The 23,524-nt window shown below is 44.9% G+C and overlaps 1 protein-coding gene and 1 long non-coding RNA gene across 3 annotated transcripts in view; one reads left to right on the top strand and one right to left on the bottom strand.

Moving 5' to 3' along the window:
- Positions 1 to 23,524, bottom strand: part of LOC309327923 (uncharacterized protein) — a 133,129-nt gene that overhangs the window by 48,747 nt on the left and 60,858 nt on the right. Inside the window, 5 exon segments of the mRNA XM_081837536.1 lie at positions 1,076 to 1,303; positions 2,414 to 3,025; positions 3,790 to 3,977; positions 15,923 to 16,049; positions 20,951 to 21,233. Of these exon segments, the coding sequence (XP_081693662.1) occupies positions 1,076 to 1,303; positions 2,414 to 3,025; positions 3,790 to 3,977; positions 15,923 to 16,049; positions 20,951 to 21,233 (1,438 nt within the window).
- Positions 4,782 to 20,044, top strand: LOC309328323. 2 transcript variants are annotated; one of them, XR_014150774.1, is made up of 3 exons: positions 4,782 to 4,997; positions 17,646 to 17,791; positions 19,938 to 20,044. It is a non-coding gene; the product is annotated as an uncharacterized lncRNA (long non-coding RNA). The 2 variants fall into 2 exon arrangements; XR_014150775.1 differs by lacking the exon at positions 4,782 to 4,997 and adding an exon at positions 16,058 to 16,675.

Consider the following 23,524-nt stretch of genomic DNA (forward strand, 5'->3'; position numbering starts at 1 on the left):
TCCACCCATGCCTACAGTTCCTTTTTCCTTAGGATACAAGTGGCTAGCATAAGCACACTTCTTGTTTTTTTTAAAAAGGAACATGAATAATGGAATGTGTGGTTTGTCTTAAAGGTAAAGGGACCCCTGACCATTAGGTCCAGTCGTGACCGACTCTCAGGTTGTGGCGCTCATCTCACTTTATTGGCCAAGTGAGCTGGCGTACAGCTTCCAGGTCATGTGGCCAGCATGACTAAGCCGCTTCTGGAGAACCAGAGCAGCGCACGGAAACAGTGTTTACCTTCCCGCCGAAGCGGTACCTATTTTCTATTTGCACTTTGACGTGCTTTCAAACTGCTAGGTTGGCAGGAGCAGGGACCAAGCAACGGGAGCTCACCCCGTCACAGGGATTCGAACCATTGACCTTCTGATCAGCAAGTCCTAGGCTCTGTGGTTTAACCCACAGCGCCACCCACGTCCTGTGGTTTGTTTTAGGTGTCTCAATAAAATTAGGGCTGCCATATGTCCGGGATTTCAAAGGCAGAAGCGACGTCCTGGGGAAAGTTCTGGAAGGTGGAGGTTTGTCCTGGATCTTTGGCAAGTAAAACAAAAATAGTGGGATTTTGGCATGTTTGTCGAGGGAGATTCAGGGGGTCCTGAAATAGGTCAACCCTAGTATAATTGAAAGGTGTGGTAGCTTGGGTGTGATACACACACACCCACACACCCATTATGTCTAAGAAATTCATTAGAGGTTTTCGGCTGGTCCTCTTCTTCTTCCCAAGAGACTCATGAAATGCACTTGGACAAAAAGAGCCCCAAGCCAAAAGCCATATGCCATATCCAGATGCTGGACTAGATTGGCCAATGGCATTATTCTGCACTAGTTGGGCATTGATCTGAGCCAGCAAGATCATCTTATGTTGTGATTCCTGCATCGCAGACCACATGACTTCCAACTCTAAGATTCTATTATTCTTACATAGTGCGGAGAAAAAATGTTTAGAATCTGGCTAGAAAGGCAGGTATGTGCTGGACTGTAAGTAAAATAACATTATCTTTTCCTATCTCTCATAGATGTGGAACTATGCCTCACCTGGTGAAAGCTTCTGTGCCACACCATTCTGTTGTCATCAAGGGTGAATGGCTGGTCAGGTGTAGCCCCCACATCCACCCTTCCAACCTTGACCCTCATGAAGGAGTTATTTGGGAAAGTGACCAGGTTGGTAATATCAAAGCCAGCTTCTACTTCCCTGTTCTCACCAAAAGATACTGTTTCTCCGGCAGAGTTGTTGAAGGAGACACTCCTAAGAAAGGGATGGAGCTGCATTGAAATAAAAATAGTAACTGTGAGGTAATGGATATGTCTCTCCTTTTTGGCACTCACGATGCCTCCAGTCTGTCTGTGCAGTGTTTTCTATACCAATATTTTAGGAACTGTAGCCATTATTGTAACCAAGCTATGTTTGACTGCCTGCACAACTGACTGCTGTATGGAAAAGCACATGAATCAGACCTTTGAAGAGCTTTGCAAGTAAACAATGTATACCCTATTAATTATGTGACCTGTCTTTGTGGTAAGGAAGTGGGATATTTTGGGATCAGCTAGAAGGGGTACATTTTAAGGTTTAAACGCCTACATTTCATGCCTTTATTTGCTGCATGAGTTGCCATTTTAATTCTCTTCTGGGGTTCTCTCACCAAAGAGTGCAGCAAGAATGATATTGCTTAGCAAGCTCAGCAAAAACTTTAAAAAAATGGTTGAAAGTCCTCTTCCTTGCTGTTCCCCATCCCATTTCCCCAGCCACAGCTACATTTTTCTCCAGGTCCACCTGCCTCTCCCTGCCAGCTCTCTCCTACTCATCTCAGTCCAGGCTGGGATCCTCCCTGTAACTTGTGTGCAGTGAAGCTGCTTTGGAAGTAGCAGCACAGCGCCGGATTGGATCCGCCTTCACTAACAGGTTCTCTGTACGCAAAGGAAGTTGCCCACAAAAAAGCAGGACAGAGCAGAATAGGATCCTCCTGCTTCACAGCTGTAAGCAGGATGGCCTGACACTTCCCTGTGCTAGTTCTTAATGAGCAGCTTCTCTGCACACAAGGGGAGAATGTGGTCTAGTAGTGAGAGCTTGCAATTTTTCAGGGTACTGTTTTGCATATCATTGCCTATGTCAGATTATAACTCATGAGGCATTACCTGCCAAGGCCAAACCCCCTGCATCCCTCCTTCCACCGCTGCCCTGTATTTGGTCCTGGACAAGAACATGGCATGTAAAGCATGTGCCGTTGCATAGACAGCATTATAAAGACTGTAGCTGTGGCCAGACATGGTCATCACAAATGCAGATGAAGGGAGATCTTCCAGCTTCTCCTCTCCGGTGCAGGTTCCACTGGCCTGCTCCTCTGTACCAGAGTTTGGAAATAAACAGAGAAATACCTGTGCCCAGAACTGCTTGACAAAGCCATTTCCATTTGCCTCAAAAGGATTTTGTGCCTGAAGAAAGGCTTTGAATCCTTGTACCACATTTGAATGAACTTTAAAGGAGAGGGAACCCTGGAAGACTTGCATATCCACGTTCATTTGATAGGTCAATGCTTTGAAATCCAGCTGTGCCGTCAGAATCCACACCTTGCCTACAGACGTCTTGGTCACATTTTCCAATTCACCAAGAGCTACTATGTCTCTCATGGCAAGCATGTACTTTGTTTCTCCATAGAAAACCACCACCTTGGCTTTACTTTCCATAATAACTTGATAAATTTGGACCCAGTGGGGATACATGTCATAATACTCAGCCATATATGTCGTTTTCAGGGTTGTCTCTGAGAAGGCCAAGCAAATGCCTTTCTGGGAGAGCAGAGGTTTCAGGGTCTGAATAAACCTCTCTCCACTGTCTCCACTAGCAAGCAACCCAACCCATGTCCAGCCAAAGTGCAAAAGTAACTCAACAATCCCAGTGTACTGATGGGCTTCATTGGGCACCATCTTGTAGAAGGAAGTGGATTGGCTTTCACCAGCATGCTCTGGAGCAAAGGAGCCATAAGTGATCTAAAGGGAAATAAAGGAGCATTATTTATAAATGCAGAAGGACTGGGTATTTGAACCCAGGGGGCAAAATGAGCCAGTTGCCTTAAGAAGGCAGGTTCCACAAAGTTCCTCTGCCCTCCTTTTCTTTATCCACTGTGATCTCTAGGCTTTTTCTCTACTGCTGCTTTTCTCTCCCCTGTTTCTTTCATATTGCTTCACCACAACATTTCAGCTCCTGATTTCATGGCGTCTTCCCTTCCCTTCCCTTCCCTTCCTCTCTCAAGCCACTAACACACAAAATCCCTATTAAGTCCCAGAATGTGTGGGCAGCTGATTTCTGATCGGCAGGCTTCCAGCTTTGCAAGTGAGCAGCTTCAGTCTCCAACCAGTAGGCCATGGAGCAAAGGTGAGAGGGTGTCAGTTGGAAGAATGGAATTTGGATACATGTTTTTAGGTGTGTGTGGACAAGGAAGTGGGGTGAGAGGAGCACTCTTCCACCATCCCATTACCTTCTCTTTATCCATAGACACTGACAGTCTGATGCTTGGTGGAGAGGAATGGCCACCTAGAGCAGACATGTTTTTATTATGCTGATAGCTTAATGTCACCTGACAGCTTGATGCTATGCATTCTATTTAATTGCGCAAAGCACACTGGGAACACTTTTTGTGAAAGGCAGAATCACTCTCCTTTGTCTCTCACAACTATTTCTATATTAAACAAATCCTTTCTGAATAGAAAACATCATGGTGAATGAGTGTGGAAACCCCAAGACTGTATCTTACCTGGGGAATCTTGTAGATGCCCAAGATGTTTGCCATGTAGACAGAGGTATCCAAGTCCAGTCCCCCAATAACTGCCACCAGGTGTTTCTGGTTGTTGCACTTGTAGTTTGGTAGAAGGGTGGAGAGAAGGTTCAGAGCAGCCCAGTAGGTCATCCTTTCATCGAAGTAACTGTCATAGATGTGGAATCCTAAGGTGATATTAGGTAAGATCTTGGGGTTCTCATTAATCTCCTTGACAGCAAATACCAAGGCCAGAATATGCTGGTAGTTCTTTGGCACAATACTGCAACAAGAATTTTATGCTTTATCAGTGGGAAATATCCTATGTTGTTGTTTTTTAATCTGCTTCTTAATGATTCTTTAATATTTTAGTGCAAATTGTGCCCCAATATACTCATATCTACAGAACATTTCCCACTGAAATAATGCATTGTATTCCAATTCTATTCCAGTTACACTAATATATGAATTTTTATGCACACTTTGCCTACATATATTCATTTTTGTTTACATTGTTTGGGTGGAGAACTGTTTGGAACAATTTGGAGAAATGTGAATTTTGGTTTTTATAACTATTTAGAGCAAAGAAAGTTTGGTAGGTTCACCTTCAAATATGAACTGATTTGAATTGCCTCCTTCCCAAGAATGGAATACTGATGTTTACTTTGGGGTCCATCATATACTTGACAACACTTTTTGAAGACCCAAGAGATGCTGCGGCTGACAGAAGCATCTAAAGCCTTTTATCTCATACCAACTTCCCTAAGCCTCCATTCCTGTTCAGTTCACTCACATATTAGTTGAGCAGCTAGGTACAGTCTGCCTCTGACTGGCAAACTCCTCAGGTTATATTCTTGGCTGCTTGGACATCCAAGCTCCTTTAAGAAATCTGTGTTTCTAATGTTCTTCTGGTATGAACTGAGCAGAATTTTGGCTTAATGTAGGGTTCATTCAAACTTCCCCTAGTCCTGCCATTTCCCTCAGGGAATACCTGATCTTTACTGCTCAGTTGGAACTCACACCTCCCTCAGAACATCTCCTAACTGGCAGTTAACTGACATTTATTCACCGATCACTACCTTCAGCTGAATACAGCCTGAATGTATCTGATCCAGGCCCTGCCTATAAATATCAAACGCAATTGTCTAGCCTGACTTGGACGAGAACATCAGGCATTATTCGAGCATCGGGAGTTATTCAAAGGAGAGGTGAGACTTTAAGACACTTCACAAAAGAGTTTCTGAGGTGAAGATTGAGAACAGAGAAGGGCTTTCCATCTTAAACTAGGGAGGTTCAATCTTTGAGTCCTCCTCTTCTTAAACTCTCCTTGGAAGAGATTTGGTGGGATGTGGGGAGGAGAGAACACATCAACAAGACCAGGCTCTCTCATCTCACTGACACATTCAGATCTGCATTTCCCTTCAGTGGAAGTAAATCCCACTGAAATCAGGGGAACTAGCTTCTGAGGAAGCCTGGTTAGAGTTGGGGGATATTTCAGTATCATTTGTCATTTGATGTCTTTACTGGGTATTAAGGCGCCGGTGGATAGTTAGCCTTTCTTTGAAGTCCTCTTTGTCAAAAGCAGCAAAGAGATGAGAAGCAAGTCCGCCAACAATAAGATGACCAGGTTGGTAGTATTCATGGGGAATGCTGGACAGATCATGGACGGCGCAACTCGTGGCATGTTTGCACACCAGATGTGGCAGATGAAAGAGAAGGGGCACAATAAACTTCAGCATACTGAAGAAAATATTCTTTCTCATCAAACACCCTTATTTCCATCCAGCACATGAACCTTGCTTCACAACCAACCTCACTACAATATTCTGCCTTATCACGAACAGCACTTCTCTAACAATTCACAGATTAAAATCCTATTTTACAACTTGATTAAGAAAATAGTTAAAATCCTTCCTCTTCTCTGTCCTCTCCTTGTAAAGAATGGCAGGAAGAGGTTATAATACCCATGTTTTGACATTGGTTAGTATTTTCTGGAAATCTACTGAGACATTATCCAAGGGAGACTGAGTGTGATAATTATAGGTGAGATAATAACAAGCTCTCTTTACATCAGGAACATCTGAAAATGCCCAATAATAATAATAATAACCCTGTTTCTGATGTTTCATTCTTGTTCTTTCTGACTGTTTTATGGCTCAACAATAGGGCATGCAGAATTAACAGCAATGAAAAGAGAAGAACAGTGGGCCAGTCTCTTATCAGTGTCAACCAGTGGAAAAGATTAATCTGACCTCCTAACATTTCCCACCTGAACACCACTTCATTAGTTTTCTAACAATTATACTGAGATGAAACAATGGTGAAAAGGACAGAGTTTTGTAGGTGGTTTCGTTGGAAGCATGAAAAAAATAGGAATCAAAAAAGGAGAATGCTCTGGATGCCAAGATCCGGGTTGGGGGCACAAACTCTTGGTTGAGAGATTCCCACAAACAACTCTTTATGTTCCTGATAGAAAAGCCCCTCACTACTAGTTGGAGGGAGTAATATATGGAAGTAATAACTAAAAAGTAGTGAATGGTGGTATTATATTTTCTAATAAAATGGAGCTTAATTTCACTCCTGTTCAAAATGCTTTTACTTCAAAATATTCATTCAAAAGCATTCTGCCTTAAACCCATTAAAAATACCAAAATTGTTATTCATTGAATTCTAAGTTTAAAAACCCCTCCAGGAATGGTCTAGCATATATTGCCCATAACCATGGGCATCCCCCACTGCACACGAATAATAACTAAATACTTAATTAATACCCAGATATGGAGGAAGAGAGCTGGAGAGTTCTCATGGCTTGTGAGGGCAGAGACTGGAGGTGCAGCAGGGGGTTCTTTACGCTACTCAGCCCCCCCCACCTGACAGCTAATGTGCATAGAAGAGCAGCAGAAGCAGCAACATTTCCACACATCCTCCAGTCAGCTCCCAAAATAACAGATGTGGGTATTTTAGGTGTAGTATTCTTGATCTGGGATGGAGAGAGAGAAGTATAGAAGACATTCAAAGGGTTTAGATGGTGCTTCCCACTTATCAAATCTTCATTTATGGGTGGGCACTTGAACATAACCCCAAGTAAGTGGGCATTCACTGTTCTGAAATCTCTGAGACAGTAGCAACTCTACTGAAACCTTACTGAGAGGAAAATAACCTACAAAGGATCAAGCTTAAAAAAAAAAAAATGCCTCTCAGTGTGTTGGTTTTTTTGTTCGGTTTCTAATCATTTACCTGTCAGGGAACTGCCATCGGAGAGACAGGTGGTGGACAGGCTCCAGGAGAATAGGAGAGAATCTGCAGCAGAAGAGGGAACCAGCAGGGGGAGTGCAGGAGTCACAGCGGAGGGGAGGCTCTGGGATGCTTCCAGTGAGAGTAGTGGAGAGGTAACGGGACCCCCGTTGGGAACTCCCACCCTTCGCCGGAAACTGTCACGCAGAGAGTCACGAAGGCGCATGTCCGTCAAACAGCTTTTATGTTGGCGTAAATTCCGTAGACGCCCACTGTCAGATTCTACCAGCGACTGACGGAGTCATGCTTTGGAGGCTCCGTTAGTGCATCGGTTTGGATGACCAGCCAAACCCCAGAGGGATCAAGCTTTTACGCACAAGCAGCTCATTATCCCATCACAGCAATCTGACAGTCTTTGAAAGCAGCTTGTGCAAGCAGAAGGCATCATGAGCGAACCAGCCGGAACCGGAGGAGCAGGAGCTGGAGCTGGAGCAGGTCCAAGCCTGGAACAAAGGTACAGGGCGTTGGAGGTCCAGCTGGCGCTGCAAACGGCGAGGCTCGAGGAGAGGAGGGCTCAAGATGCAGATAAGGGGAAGACCACCCCACTTGCCAGACGGGTGCCTGGACTGGTGCAGAAATTTGGGGGGGATCCCTGGAACTATCAAGCCTTTAGGACAGAGATGCAATATGCTCTCAATCTACTGTTTGATGACTTCCCCGACGAGAACTCTAGAGTGGCGTACGTGATTGGCCATCTAGAGGGAGGGGCGAGGGACTGGATTCGGCCCCTGATGGCAGCCAATAATGAAATCTTAAAGGACACAATGAAGTTTTTCCGCGCCATGGACTTGATGTTTTCCAGCGAGATCGAGCAGGGAGTGGTGCGCAGGCAGTTAATGGCGTGTAAACAGGGGAGCCGATCTGTACGTGAGTACTGGACTGAGTTCACCATGCTGATTCATAGACTTGGGTGGGACCTTGCTAGTGAACCTATTCAAATGCTGTTTGAAGAAGGTCTCTCTCCGGCAGTGAAAGATGAACTTTCCCGGGCGCCTAGGGCGGAGTCTATAGATCAGCTGACTAAATCAGCGCTGTCCATAGGAGCACGCCAGGAAGCTAGAGCTATGGAAAAGCGGGAAGGAAAGGGGGAACGTTGGAAGGACTTCCGCATTCCAGAGATTCCGGAGCAGCCTTTCCCGCCAGCAGAGCCGATGGAACTTGGAACAGCGCGCGCGCGCGCAGTTTCAAACACCGGTGAAGGGCGGAAGAAGGAGGGAAAGAGCGGCAAGAGATGCTATCTCTGCCAACAGCCAGGTCACTTTGCCAGAGTCTGTCCGCAAAGGAAGGAATGGCAAGGGATGGCGGGAACTGTTGGGGGGAAGGAGGAAGAAGAAATCACGGAGCAAGTAAAAGCCAACGCCTGGTTGCCAACATCAGGGCACAGCAGCCAGGCCAGGGAGTAATGAATGTGCCCACGCCAGAACCTCCAAGACCAGCGCTTGTGATAGAGGTGTTGCTGGAACTGGCAAACGGACACCCACTGAAGATAAAAGCGCTATTGGATTCAGGTAGCTCATGTAATTTCATGAGCAAAGAGTTTGCAGCTGAACACCAGATACAGACTATCCCATTGAGTAAGCCTTTGCAGGTTACCACGATTGATGGGAGGGAGCTGTTGGGAGGAGAAGTGAGCCAACAGACTGTACCAATGATAATGAGGGTGGCACGACACACCGAACTGATAGCGTTTAACGTAGCCACCTTGGGAGGAGCTCCTATTATCTTGGGTATGAGCTGGCTGGCGCTACACGATCCGCTAGTAGGCTGGCATCAGAGAGTGGTTTCCTTTGGATCAGCACATTGCCTAGAACACTGCAAGGAGGGAGAGGCTCAGGCAGGCGCCAGGGCCACTCTAGCAGGGATGGAAGTGATGGACAAGGGGAGGGTGCCACCACAATACGCTGACTTGATTGACGTATTCAGCGAAAAAGAAGCAGATAAACTGCCCCCGCACAGACCCTTTGATTGTCAAATTACCTTACTCCCAGGAGCACAATTGCCAGTGGGCAAGCTGTATGCAATGTCAGACAGTGAGATGCAGGAGTTAAGGGAGTTCATTGACAAGAATCTCAAGCGAAGTTTCATCAGAGAGTCAGGAGCGGTGGGGGGCAGCCCAGTGTTCTTTGTGGACAAAAAAAACCACGGGCAAGCCCAGGCTTGTATGTGATTTCAGGGCCCTAAATGCAGTGTCAGAACCAGTGACTTTCCCTATGCCTAGAATTGATGACATTCTAACACAGGTGAGAAAAGGGAAAATTTTTACCAAGCTGGACCTTAGGGGGGCATATAACTTGATACATGTGAGAAAGGGGGATGAGTGGAAGACCACTATGTTCACCCCCTTGGGGGCCTTTGAGTACCTCGTTATGCCTTTCGGATTACAAGCGGGCTCCGCCTGCTTTCAATCATTCATGAATCACGTCCTGGGGCCACTGCTCTACAAGAACTGCGTAGCGTTCTTAGATGACGTCCTGGTGTACTCAGACAATGAGGAGCAGCATGTGCGAGATGTAAGAGAGGTACTGAGCAAGCTGCGAGAAAACCGGCTGTGGGTGAAACTGGAGAAGTGTCAGTTTCATACCAAGGAGGTGGAATTCCTGGGGTACCGGTTGTCTGACAAGGGATTGGCCATGGATCCCAGCAAGGTTCAAGCGGTACTGGAATGGAAAACACCAAAGACCAAGAAGGACGTGCAAAGGTTCCTGGGCTTCGGAAACTTCTATAGGAAGTTCATCAAAAACTTTGCCCATTTAACAGCGCCCATCACGGATTGTCTTAGTAGCAAAAAGAAATTTGTTTGGACGGGAGAAGCGCAGAGGGCGTTCGAACGCTTAAAGCAGGCGTTTGCGTCGGAAGAGCAACTTTTGCACGTGGATCTACAACAACCAATGAGAGTGGAGACTGACGCGTCAGACCGAGCGGTGGGGGCCGTTCTTCTCCAGCCGGGAAAGGATACGTCTGAATGGAGACCGTGTGCATTCTTCTCGCGGAAGTTGAACAAATCCGAGAGGAACTACACAGTGTACGACCGAGAACTGCTCGCCATTCATGAAGCATTCCGGAAATGGCAGCACTTGCTGATTGGGGCACAGCACAAGGTTCAAGTCCGAACTGACCACAAAAATCTGGAATACTGGAGAACAGCCCGAGTGCTGAACCAGAGACAAGTGCGATGGGCCCAGGAGTTCTCCAAATTCCACTTTGAGATTCGTTACGTGCCCGGCTCCGAGAACGTGAGGGCGGACGCTCTTTCCAGGAAACCTGAGTACTTAGAGGGGGAGGGAGCGCCTGAGGCAAGGCATGTAATCCCTGAAGACCGCTGGGTGTGTGGGGCGGCATTGGTGGGGCAGAGGGAACTGATAGAGGGTACGGAGAACGATGAATACGCCCAAGAGAAACTCAGAGAGCTCTGGAGGACAGAGGAGAACACAGGGGGGTTCGAAGAAAAGAACGGGGCGTTGTATTACAAAGGGGCACTGTACATACCCGACGGGGAACTGAGGGGCAGAGTACTCAAGCAGTTGCATGACAGCCCCACAGCGGGACATTTTGGACAGCACAAAACCATGTGGTTGGTTACCAGGGAGTTTTGGTGGCCCAAGGTGAGGGAGGACGTACGGGAATATGTCAGGGGTTGCGACAGGTGCCAGCGAGCGAAAGGAGAGAGGGTGGCACCAGCGGGGCTATTACAACCCTTACCCACGCCCGAAAGGCCATGGGAGGCAGTATCCATAGATTTTATGACGGACCTGCCAAAATCCAAAGGCAAAACAGCTGTCATGGTGGTGGTAGATCAATTAACCAAGATGTGTCATTTTATAGCTTGTTCACATGCAGTCACAGCGGAGGAAACCGCCAAGTTGTTTGTAGAACATATTTTTAAGTTGCATGGCGCCCCCTTAAGGGTTTTAAGCGATAGAGGGAAACAATTTACTTCCAGGTTCTGGAGGAAACTTATGAGCTTACTGCACGTAGAACTCAATTTCTCAACTGCCCGGCACCCAGAAACCAATGGGCAAGCGGAAAGGGCAAATGGGATTTTACAACAATACCTGAGGTGTTATGTAAAAGACAGAGAAAATGATTGGGTGGATAAGTTACCTCTAGCAGAATTTGCCTACAACAACGCGGAGAACGTGTCCACAGGGATGAGTCCCTTCCTGGCAAATTATGGGTGTCACCCCCGGGCATTCCCAGGAGAGGGAGGGGAGAGGTGGAGCGTGCCGGCGGCGGAATATTTTTTTGAAGAGATGGAGGCGATCCACCGTCAGCTTCAACTAAACTTAGAGAAAGCCAAGAAAGAATATAAGAAGCAAGCAGACAGAAATAGGAGGGAAGGTGAAACTATAAGGGTGGGGGACCGGGTGTGGTTGTCCACCCAAGGGCTACCGTTCAAGGGCGGGAGTAAGAAATTGAGGCCCAAAAGATTGGGACCCTTTGAGGTCATACAGCAGGTCAACCCAGTGGCATTCAAACTCAGGCTGCCCAGTCACATGAAATTACACCCAGTATTTCACAGGTCATTACTGTCGCCGTACCGAGAGGGACGTGAGTGGGGGGAGCGTGTGAGAGAGGCCACCCAAACGCCCGTGATAGAAGAGAGAGAGCGCGACATGAACGTGGCAGGAATCATTGATTCCAGGTGGAAGGGGAATCAGGTGGAATATCTGGTAGAATGGGAGGGGGAAGCAGAGTCGGAAAACACTTGGGTACCAGCAGAGGTAGTCAATGACGAGGTTTTAATAGAAACATTTCATCAGCGTTTCCCAAGAAAACCGCAACCCGTGGCTCGATTTAGAAGGGAACACTTTGGGACCACCGATGAGGAAGGAGAGTTTGAAGGGTTCCCAGAGTCAGGGGTGGGTGAAGAAGCCGACTCCGACGAAGAAGAGGAAGACGGGGAGAGAGACGGTACGCCGTGGCTAGAAGTGTTAGAATCCTCGGACGATGAGGAGAGTTCCTTCAGGGGCTTTCCGCCCTCACCGCCAGTGGGAGAGGAGGCGGGAGGGGGTGAAGGGGGCCCTGGGGGGGAGGTGGATGTCAGGGAACTGCCATCGGAGAGACAGGTGGTGGACAGGCTCCAGGAGAATAGGAGAGAATCTGCAGCAGAAGAGGGAACCAGCAGGGGGAGTGCAGGAGTCACAGCGGAGGGGAGGCTCTGGGATGCTTCCAGTGAGAGTAGTGGAGAGGTAACGGGACCCCCGTTGGGAACTCCCACCCTTCACCGGAAACTGTCACGCAGACAGTCACGAAGGCGCATGTCCGTCAAACAGCTTTTATGTTGGCGTAAATTCCGTAGACGCCCACTGTCAGATTCTACCAGCGACTGACGGAGTCATGCTTTGGAGGCTCTGTTAGTGCATCGGTTTGGATGACCAGCCAAACCCCAGAGGGATCAAGCTTTTACGCACAAGCAGCTCATTATCCCATCACAATTACCCTTTGAGGTTCTAGTCAGGCCCCAATATTTTGTGGTACTCATAACAGTTTATTGGTTTTCCAGATAAGCCTTAGGTTTAAAACAAGATCAGGGGCTCCTATCTCAGAGGGACCACAGTGAATTTTGTTAAAGAAATTGCACATAGCAATTGCAACACATAAAATACAAGATAATTTAATGATGTCGATAAAGAGAATTATATTGCTCATATTTTGGTAGAAAAAACGTACGAAAATGATAGGATTTTTTATTGCCTCTTTATTAATTGTTCCTTGCTGTTCAGATCAGGCCTCAACACAATGATGTAGCATTTTGGGAAAAAGATAGAACCCAATATGCCAGCACTGGAGGCCAAGATGGAGAAGATCTCCACAGCCACCATGTATTTCCCCTTGGTGCTCAGGTAGACCGGAACAAAGGAGATCCAAACACTACAAAACAAGAACATGCTGAAGGTGATGAATTTGGCCTCATTGAAGCTCTCAGGAAGTTTCCTAGCAAAAAAGGCCACAACAAAGCTGACAATGGCCAAAAAGCCCATGTAGCCCAGGACACAGTAAAACAGGGCAACTGACCCATCGTTGCAGCCTAAAATGATTTTCCTCATCACAGAGTGCATGTCAGAATCAGGGAGTGGGGGAGAGGTTCCTAACCACACAATGCAAATGGCACCTTGGATAAGTGAACAAGAAATCACAATGACGCTTGCCAGCCTTTTCCCCACCCACTTCCTCATCCTAGATCCTGGTTTGATGGCCACAAAGGCCAGAACCACCATGATTGTTTTGGCCAGAACACAAGAAACAGTTACTGTGAAAACAAGGCCAAAAGCCATTTGTCGGAGCAGGCAGCTCACTCTTTCTGGAGGGCTGAGGAAGATCAATGGGCAGAGAAAGCAGAGCAGGAGGGAAGTGAGGAGAGTGTAGGTGAGGTCCCGATTGTTTGCTCTAACAATGGGTGTGTCCTGATGTTTAATGAAGATGGCAAGGATCACCACTGTGAGGAAAGAGAGGGAAAGAGCAAACATTGCTAAGCTCATCCCCAGGGGCTCTTTAAAAGACAGGAAGCTGATGGTCTTTGGAATACATTGTGCTTGATCTCTGTTTGGATAGTGGTCTTCAGGGCACCCAACACAATCTTCCATGTCTGGAAAGAAAACAATACTTTCAGATTTCAGATGTGTTGGAGAGCAACTACTAATGGTGTCAGTATGGAACTCATAAGGTTAAATTACAATTTTTGCAGCTATTTCCAGACAAACCTGAGTGTAAGTGTGAATGAATGAGAATCCCAGTTTAGCACTCTGTTCTGGGCCATTCAGCATACCCTGTGATGTCACACTAACTCCTCAGTTTAGATGGATAAGGGTGGTAACTACAAATAAATATCATGCTTGTCTTAATTACTCAAGTGTGGTACATTATTGGAATCAATCCATCAAATCATGTTTTGCTAGACAGGCACACGAAGTGGCTAAGGTCGCAGAACTTTCCTGTAAATTTTGCTGCAGAGGACTCTGTGAGATCACTTCCTTTGTTTGCCTTGGCAGGCAGCTATAACACTACTCCGTCCTGCTTGGGCATCTCCCTCTTTTTCTTCGTCATGCCTCAGATTTTGTACTTTTGTAATTTATCAGTTAGAAACCTGCCTTCATTTTGCTACTGTAACTGCTGCTTCGAAAACTAGATTATGTAAATACTACTTTTATTTCTTTACAAAACAAAGTGTACATGATTGTTCTTTTTAAGGAGGAGAAAAGGGGTAATATGAGGGAAAATCCAGTTTGCCACCAAGCATCCTGGATTATTTCTAGAAGGTTAAATCAATGTTATTTTAGCTTCCAAGTTTAAAGTTGCAAAGGGTGATACCCTCCTGATCTCACTCCTGTGAGCAAGGGATTATAATGACTAAATTATATATCCTCTCCTTGTAGCTAATTCTAGTCCTACGTTCAGAACAGCAACTAAGGAAGGTGTCTTATGGCAAGTCAGATCACTGGCCCAGCTAGTTCAGTATCGCCTGCCGTACTTTAGCCTCTGACAAAGATTAGATCATGGGTAACTAACCTTTCCTTTTTTAAGACAAGGTTCATTCCTTGGGGGGGGGGCTCTCTGCCAATATGGATCAAGGTGAAAATTACTTTTGTTGATATTTCAGTGGGAAAGTTACCAAAATGGCACTCTTTGAACCAACACATGAACCAAAGTATTGTTACCCTGCAAAATGTGTACATCTCCAAAATTTGTGATGCAGTTTTCTAATCAAGTGATATGTACAGAAATGCAACATATTCCCATTTATTTATTTATTTATTTATTTACTTACTTACTTATTTTCTTCCACAGTTTCTAACATGACATTTTATTTATTCATCTATCTATTTATTAAATTTGCATACCACCTTTCACCCAAAAGTAACATCACTGGCCCACTTAGCTCAGTATTGCCTGCTGTATTATAAACTCTGACAAATAATAGAACATAGGTGACAAAACATTTCTTTTTAGGACAAAGTCCATTTTTTTTTTAATGGGGCTGTCTTCCAATAAGGATGGAGGAGAAATTTGGTTTTGTTGCCATTTGAATGGGAAAGATCTAAATTGCACTCCTTGAACTAACACATGAACCAAAAGATAGTTGTCCCGAAAGATATGTGCTTATCTTCAAGCTTGCAATACAGTTTTCTGAACAAACAATATGTACAAAAATGCACATATTACTAATTAAAGTGGAACCTGGGTTTTAAAATTTCTCAATTGACAAAGGTTTTGGAACTCGAATGCTGAAAACGCAAAAGTAAATGGCTTCTGTTGAGATACCACTGTATTTTTCTCAATTTTCTCTGTAAATTTGCAGACTGCCCTTTGTGCCACAGTTTTTGAACGTTTTGGAAGTCAAATGGTCTTCTGGAATGGATTACAATCGAAAACTAAGGTTCCATTGTATTTACTTAACTTCCCCCACAACTGCTAATATGACTTAAGTTTGAAAGGTTTATATCCTGGGTCAGTCTGGGATGAAATCTTGCATTGAGGAAATGGAACACCTGACATTTTTAACATGACATTTCATTTCATTTTCCTTATTTTTCTTATTTACTAAGTTTGTATACTACCCTTCATGCGAAGATCTCAGGGTGATTCACAGCATAACAAATGTTATAAAATAATACAGCATGATATATGTTTGAAAAGCACCATATATATATATATATATATATGCAGGTTTTGGTGTCCTCGGGTGTCTTCCCGTGTAAAAGTTGGGGTGTCTAGGCGACGTCTAGACACCCCAACTTTTACACGGGAAGACACCCGAGGACACCAAAACCTGCATTCCTGTACCCGTGAAAATCTACGAAAGCAAATATATATATATATATATATATATAGGGTCTCCTACCTTTCTGGGATGAAATCTTGCCTTGAGGACATGGGGCACAATCATAGCAGCAGAATGGCTCCCCCTCCTTCTTTTCCTTGCTGGAACCAGGAGGGCAACTTGGGTTACATACAGAAAGGGGTGGAACCTGCCCATTTAAATAAACACATAAACAGTTTAGCACACAGAAATTAGCTAGAACTTGGAAGCACTGAACAACATATTCCAAAATCAGGGTCAAATTACCCTTTCTGCTTTCCATGGTTTTAAAACAGAATGCTGAAACTGACCATCCTTGAGCCCCGTTCTGCACAGAATGCATGAGGACTCAATTTGGGAAGAGGATTGGAGGCTTATCTTCATAAGCTCTGCCCCCATTATCCCCATATACAAAAAGAATACCTGTTCCACCCCCAATTTTTCATTCTTAGCACATGTAAAAGTTTATGCCTTCAGGAGAGGACAGTAGTGTAGTGCCAATTGTTGTTTAGTCATTTAGTCGTGTCCAACTCTTCGTGACCCCATGGACCAGAGCACGCCAGGCACTCCTGTCTTCCACTGCCTCCCTCAGCTTGGTCAAACTCATGTTGGTAGCTTCAAGAACACTGTCCACCCATCTCATCCTCTGTTGTCCCCTCGTGCCCTCAATCTTTCCCAACATCAGGGTCTTTTCCAGGGAGTCTTCTCTTCTCATGAGGTGGCCAAAGTATTGGAGTCTCAGCTTCACGATCTGTCCTTCCAGTGAGCACTCAGGAGAGGTTTCAGAATGGAGAGGTTTGATCTTCTTGCAGTCCATGGGACTGTAGTGCCAATAATGATCTAAAAATGTGGAGAATGTGTGGAATGTGGTCTTGTGGTCAGATCCTGCTTGCAAGTTTCCTACAGACATCTGGTTGACCAGTTTGAGAACCAGGTTTATTATTTATTTGTTTTCTATACCTCCTTTCATCAGAAGATTGCAGGACAGTTTACAGTACAGTCGTACCTCGGAAGTCGAACGGATTCAGTTCAGGAAGTCCGTTCGACTTCCAAAACATTCAGAAACCAAGAACATTTGCAAACCGGAACACTCACTTCCAGGTTTGCGGCATTCAGAAGTCAAAACGTTCGAATTGCAAGACGTTCTTCAACCAAGGGATGACTGTATAAAATATACGAAAATGCAGAACACAGTAACAAACAAAGCAATACCTGCCTCTGCCTCCACCCCTGGTTTAAAAGGCCATAGACAGTTTAATCTGCAAATGGCCTAGGTGAAGAAGAATATTTTCATCTCACACCTAAAGATATGTAGAGAAGGGGCCAGACGAGCCTTCCTTGGGAGAGTTGATTTTCTATACCTTTGCCCTCATTTATTGTTTGATTCTTCCCCAATCTAAGAAGCCCCTTTCCTCATTCCACAGTTGGGGACAAAGAACAGTTGTGCACAAATTTCTGTGGCCCCTGCTTCCTACTCAACCATTAGCATTTGATCTCCAAGGAACCTTCTTCTTGCCAACAAAGTCATGAAGTACATTGATACAGAAAGAGCCCCAAGCTCCATGCATGTCATATCCAGATGCTGGACAAGACTGGCCATTGGTGTTACCCTGGACTAGATGGGCCGTGGGTGTGACCCAGCAAGCTCATCTTATGTTCCCATGTAGTGTAGAAGAAAATGTTTTGAATACAGCTGGAGAGCCACATATGTGCTGGACTGATGATCTATAAGTGCAAGAACATTCTGTTTTCCTATCTCTCGTAGGTATAGGAATTATGCCCCACCTGGTAAAAGCTGCTGTGCCACACCATTCTGTTGTCATCAATGGATGTTTTCTTTCCCGGGGCAGCTTCCACATCCACCCTTCCAACCTTGACCCTCACAAAGGAGTTATTTGGAAAAGTGACCAGGTTGGTAATATCAAAGCCAGTATCTACTTCCCCATTCTCACTAAAAGATAAAGTTTCTCCAGCAGAGCTGTTAAACGTGACACTTCTAAGGAAGGGATGGAGCTGCATTGAAATAAAAATAGTAATTATGAATAATGCAAATCTCTCTCCATACTGGCACCCAGGATGCAGGTCGTGCAATGCAAACATAATGCATTCCTTAGAAATAATTCACAAGCTGAGCATTTTCATAGGGAGCTAATGTTTTCCATTATTTCCTGGGGGGAAATTTCAATGCATTCCCAACCAAGAAACAATGAGGAAAAAAATCCAAGGCTTTCAGGTCTCATTGCCTGGATATCTCCCCTCTTTCAAGAGAATGGTAGGGTAACCAGCCTCATATAAACAGCATAGGTAAAGGTAAAGGGACCCCTGACCATTAGGTCCAGTCATGGCTGACTCTGGGGTTGCGGCGCTCATCTCGCTTTATTGGCTGAGGGAGCCGGCGTACAGCTTCCAGGTCATGTGGCCAGCATGACTAAGCCGCTTCTGGCAAACCAGAGCAGCGCACGGAAACGCCGTTTACTTTCCCGCCGGAGCGGTACCTATTTATCTACTTGCACTTTTACGTGCTTTTGAACTGCTAGGTTGGCAGGAGCAGGGACTGAGCAACGGGAGCTCACCATACTTGAGTCTAATTAATTCACACAGAGGTTAATGCCATAGAGTAAGCTACCTTGCCAGGCTCACTTCCCCTCACCTTGGGAGAAAATGGCAGCAAAGCCTTTTGTTCTACTCAGTCCACATCTTAATTTGGTGCATGCGGAGCTCTGAGCTGTTCCCTCCAGCCATATGGATTTACCCAGTCTCTTTTGTTACAGACAAGAGTATGAAACAACCTATATTTCCATGCTTTTGTTTGCTGCATGCTTTGCTGCGTTAAACCTCTGGTGGGGTTCTTGCACTAAAGAGTACTTCCCTAGCTCTGCTCACTGTTCCCAATCCCCGTTCCTCAGCCTCAGCTACATTCTTCTCTAGCTCTGGCTGCCTCTCCCTGCCAGCTCTCCCTTTCTCCTCTTAGTGTAGGCTCGGATCCTTCTTTTAACTCGAGTGCAGAGGTGCTGCTTGTGAAGGACCAGCACAGTGCAGGATTGGATCATTCTGCTTAACAGCTGTAAGCAAGGCGGTCTGAACCTGCACTGTGCAACTCCTCCACAAGCAGCTTCTCTACACAGCAAGAGAGAATCTGATCATACTGTCCTACATATGGATTTGGATTTGATATCCCGCCTTTCACTCCCCTTCAGGAGTCTCAAAGCGGCTAACATTCTCCTTTGCCTTCCTCCCCCACAACAAACACTCTGTGAGGTGAGTGGGGCTGAGAGACTTCACAGAAGTGTGACTGGCCCAAGGTCACCCAGCAGCTGCATGTGGAGGAGCGGAGACTCGAACCCGGTTCCCCAGATTACAAGACTACCGCTCTTAACCACTACACCACACTGGCCAGGTGTGTGTGTGTGTGTGTGTGTGTAGGCATTACCTGCCAAGGCTGTAGCATTAGAAGCTCCTGCATCCCTCCTTGCACCACTGCTCCGTATTTGGTCCTGGACAAGAACATGGCATGTAAAGCATGTGCCGTTGCATAGACAGCATTATAGAGACTGTAGCTGTGGCCAGTTATGCTCATCTCAAAACCAGACGAAGGGAGATCTTCCAGCTTTTCATCTCCGGTGCAAGCTTCACTGGCCTGTTTCCCTGTATTGGAGTTTGTAAATAAACAGACAAAGGCTTGTGCCCAGAACTGCTTGAGAAAGCCATTTCCATTCACTTCAAAAGGATTTTGTGCCTGAAGAAAAGCTTTGAATCCTTGCACCACATTTGAATGAACTGTAAAGGAGAGGGAACCATGAAAGACTTGCATATCCATGCTCATTTGATAGGTCATTGCTGTGAAATCCAGCTGTGCTGTCAGAATCCACACCTTGCCCACAGTTGTCTTAGTCACATTTTCCAATTCACCTAGTGCTACCATTGATCGCAAGATAAGCATAGACTTTGTTCCTCCATAGACAACAACAACATTGGCTTTACTTTCCATAATAACTTGATAGATTTGGATCCAGTCAGAATACATGATATAATACTCAGTCAAATATGTGGTTTTCAGGTTTGTGTCTGAGAAGGCCAAGCATATGCCTTTCTGGGAGAGCAGAGGTTTCAGGGCCTGAATAAATCTCTCTCCACTGTCATTATCTCCAGCAAGCAACCCAACCCACGTCCAACCAAAGTGAAGAAGTAACTCAACAATCCCAGTGTACTGATGGGCTTCATTGGGCACCATCCTATAGAAGGAAGTAGATTGCCTTTGACTAGCATCCTCTGGGGCAAAGGAGCCATAAGTGAGCTAAAAGGAAATAAAGGAGCATATTCAGTAAGAGTAGACAAGCTGTATATGTCCTTTGTCGGCCTGCCAACACAGAAGGCCAGATGAGCCAGTTGCCTCGGGAAGGCAGACTACAGAAAGCTGGGAGGAGTGGCAGATCTGGCCTCCATTAAGTCCACCCCATGCTTGTTGACTACCTTCTCTGCCATCCCTGCATGCCCAGTTTCCTGCGCTGAAACCCCTGAATGCCTGCTTTCCCCCCTCCTTATATTTCTTGAGCTTGAACGTCTTGCTTTTCTACTCTGTTACTTTCCTCTCCTGCATCAACCTTGCTTCCCCACAGCATTTCAGTTCCTCATTGCATGGTGTCTTAACTTCCCTTCCTCCCCACATCTCTATCAAACCACTATTGCACAGAATCTCGCTCAAGTGCCACAATGCATGGGCAGCTACCAGCTTTGCAGGAGAGCAGCTTCAGTCTCCAGTCATTAAGGTATGGGTCAAAGTTAAGAGAGACACTAGTTAGCAGAATATAAAGTGGAAGCGTGTTTTGGAGTGGTGAGGAAGCAGGGATGAGTTAGTGCTCTCTCATTATCACAGTACCTTCTGTCCATCCCAATACTCTCTATCTTTATTTCACTCTCCCCTTCCTTCTCCATTGCATTTCACTGGAAACACTTTTTGTGGAGGGAAGGACTACTCAGTGTCAATCACAACTATTTTTCTACTATACAAAACCTTTCTGGATACAAAATATGATGGTAAATGAGTATGAAGTCCCCAAGGTGGTATCTTACCTGGGGGATCTTGTAGATGTCCAAGATGTCTGCCATTTGGAGGGAGGTATCAAAGTCCAGTCCCCCAACAGCTGTCATCAGATGTTTCTGGGTGTTGCACTTGTAGTTAGGTAGAAGTGTGGAGGTAAGCTTCAGAGTGACCCGGTAGGTCATCCTTTCATTGAAGTAACTGTCATAGATGTGGAATCCCAATGTGTTATTAGGCAAGATCTTGGGGTTCTCATTGATCTCCTTGACAGCAAAGGCCAAGGCCAGAATATGCTGGTAGTTCTTTGGCACAACACTGCAATGAGAATTTCATGCTGTATACTAGGGAGATACATTATGCAATATTCTTTTAAAAAAAATAGGACCTCACGAGAATTCTTCAACGTCTTATTGCAAATTGTGCTTTAAGATACAGGTATCTGCAAATCAATTTCCTCTTAAAGGATGCCTTTTTCTACTTGTATACTTCTATACCACTTTCACTGATACTTACATTACTCAATTATATTTCAGGCTGCTTGGATAATTCATGTCATTTAAGAAATCTGCTTTTATGACACTCTTCTGATAGAAACTGGGCAGATTCTTAGCCTAAAAAAGACACCAGCCCACTGGTTCTGATATTCAGCACAAAATTCACCATTAAGTTTGTAAGGTTTAATGTTTTATTATGTTTTTGTATATGCTGGAAACCACCCAGAATGGGCGTGGTACTATTACTACTATTACTACCATTACTACTAGTATATTGTTAACAAATAGCTTAACCTTAGCTGTCGACTTTCTCTGGACTTTACCACCCACCGCCCTATTTACTCCTCTCCCAAGTGACTGTTAACTGCAATTTCTTCACTGATCAGAAACTTCCACTGATCACAATCTGTTCTTGCCCAGACTAATAAAAATGAATATGCATTATCCAGGGCTGTCTATAAATATTAAACACAATTCTCTCTTCCCCCCATCACCAAGCAGCTTTCACCAAAGATGCATGCACCGCATTAACAGCACAGGGTTTCAAACTTTGACAGTAACACACAAATATCAACAGAGACGATGAAAATATTTTGAAAGCACAAAACATAGACATACATTTATCTACTGGTACTGATCTGATGCAACAAAAAACCTGCATCAGAATACAGAGAAGTAGGTAGCCTAGCTTAATGGATAACTTCTCATCATTTTCAGACCTGTGACAGGTCTCATCGTTTTCAGACCTGTTAACTAGGAGTGTTATTTGAGTCAAGCCTGACATGGATGCAAACACCTGGGGCTCTTAGAACTCCACATTCTAAGAGGTGAGCTTTTAAGACCCCTAACCCCAAACTTTCAGAGGTGAACTTCAATATTCAGAACAGAAAGACCTTTGCCTCTTAAACTAGGCAAGTTTAAGATGTGTCTTCTTTTTAAACTATTCTTGAAAGAAATATGGGGGGGGGCAGAGAGCACATCAGCAAATCAAGACTCTCTCATCTCAGTGACACATTCAGATCCCCATCTCTCTCTTCCCAAGCCAACTCGAGCTTGCCCCTCTACCTCTGCCTGGAAGTAAATAAGTTGAACTGGCTTCTAAGTAAGCATGTTCAGCACTTGGCGATGTTTTGGTATCATCTGATTACAGAGTGGCTGGGGGGACTCAGCCAGATGGGTGGGGTATAAATAAATTATTATTATTATTATTATTATTATTATTATTATTATTATTATTACTTGACAAATGAAGTCTTTACAAGATATTAAGAAGTTGATGGGTAGTTAGTCTTTCTTTGAAGTCCTCTTTGTCAAAAGCAGAATGGAGGTGAGAAGCAAGTCCGCCAACAATAAGATCACCAGGTTGGTAGTATTCATGTGGAATTCTGGACAGATCATGGATGATGCAACTCGTGGCATGTTTGCACACCATAAGTGGCAGATAAAAGAGAATGGGCACAATAAATAACAGCATGCTGAGGCAAATATTATTCCCTATCAGACACCCTCATTTCTATCTAGAAAATGAACCTTAGCTTCAGAACCATCCTCCGTTCTATATTCTGTTTTGACATGAACAACACTTCCCTACCAATTCACAGATTAAGATCCTATCCTATAACTCAACAGCAGAAATCATTCCTCTACCTCTGTGCTTTCCTATGCTTAGAATGGCAAGAAGGGTTTTTTATACCCATGTTTAGACTTTGGATTGTATTCTCTGGAAATCTATTGAGACATTACCCAAGGGACACTTAGTAATTACAAGAATGATTATTACAGATGAGATTGTAACTAGCTCTCTTTACACCAGGAACATCAGAAAATGACGAAACAAAAACTTTCTCTTTATGAGAGAACAGAAGGACATTCAGAAGGTTGGACGAGGAAGAAAACAACAGTGAGCCAATCTGTTATCCTGAAATGCTTCATCTGATTAATCTAATCTCCTAAAATTAGTTTACTGACAATTATACCAAGACAGATTAAAGAATGATAAAAGGTGGCTTGTGTTTGTTTTAAGCTTTTAGAAGTTTAAAATATATTCTCTTGAGTCCAAAACATCCCACTTCCCCTAGCATAGAAAAAGGACACACATCATCCAGAAAACAC

This window comes from Podarcis erhardii, assembly GCF_964252035.2.
Source record: "Podarcis erhardii genome assembly, chromosome: 13".
Taxonomy (NCBI): Eukaryota; Metazoa; Chordata; class Lepidosauria; order Squamata; family Lacertidae; genus Podarcis; species Podarcis erhardii.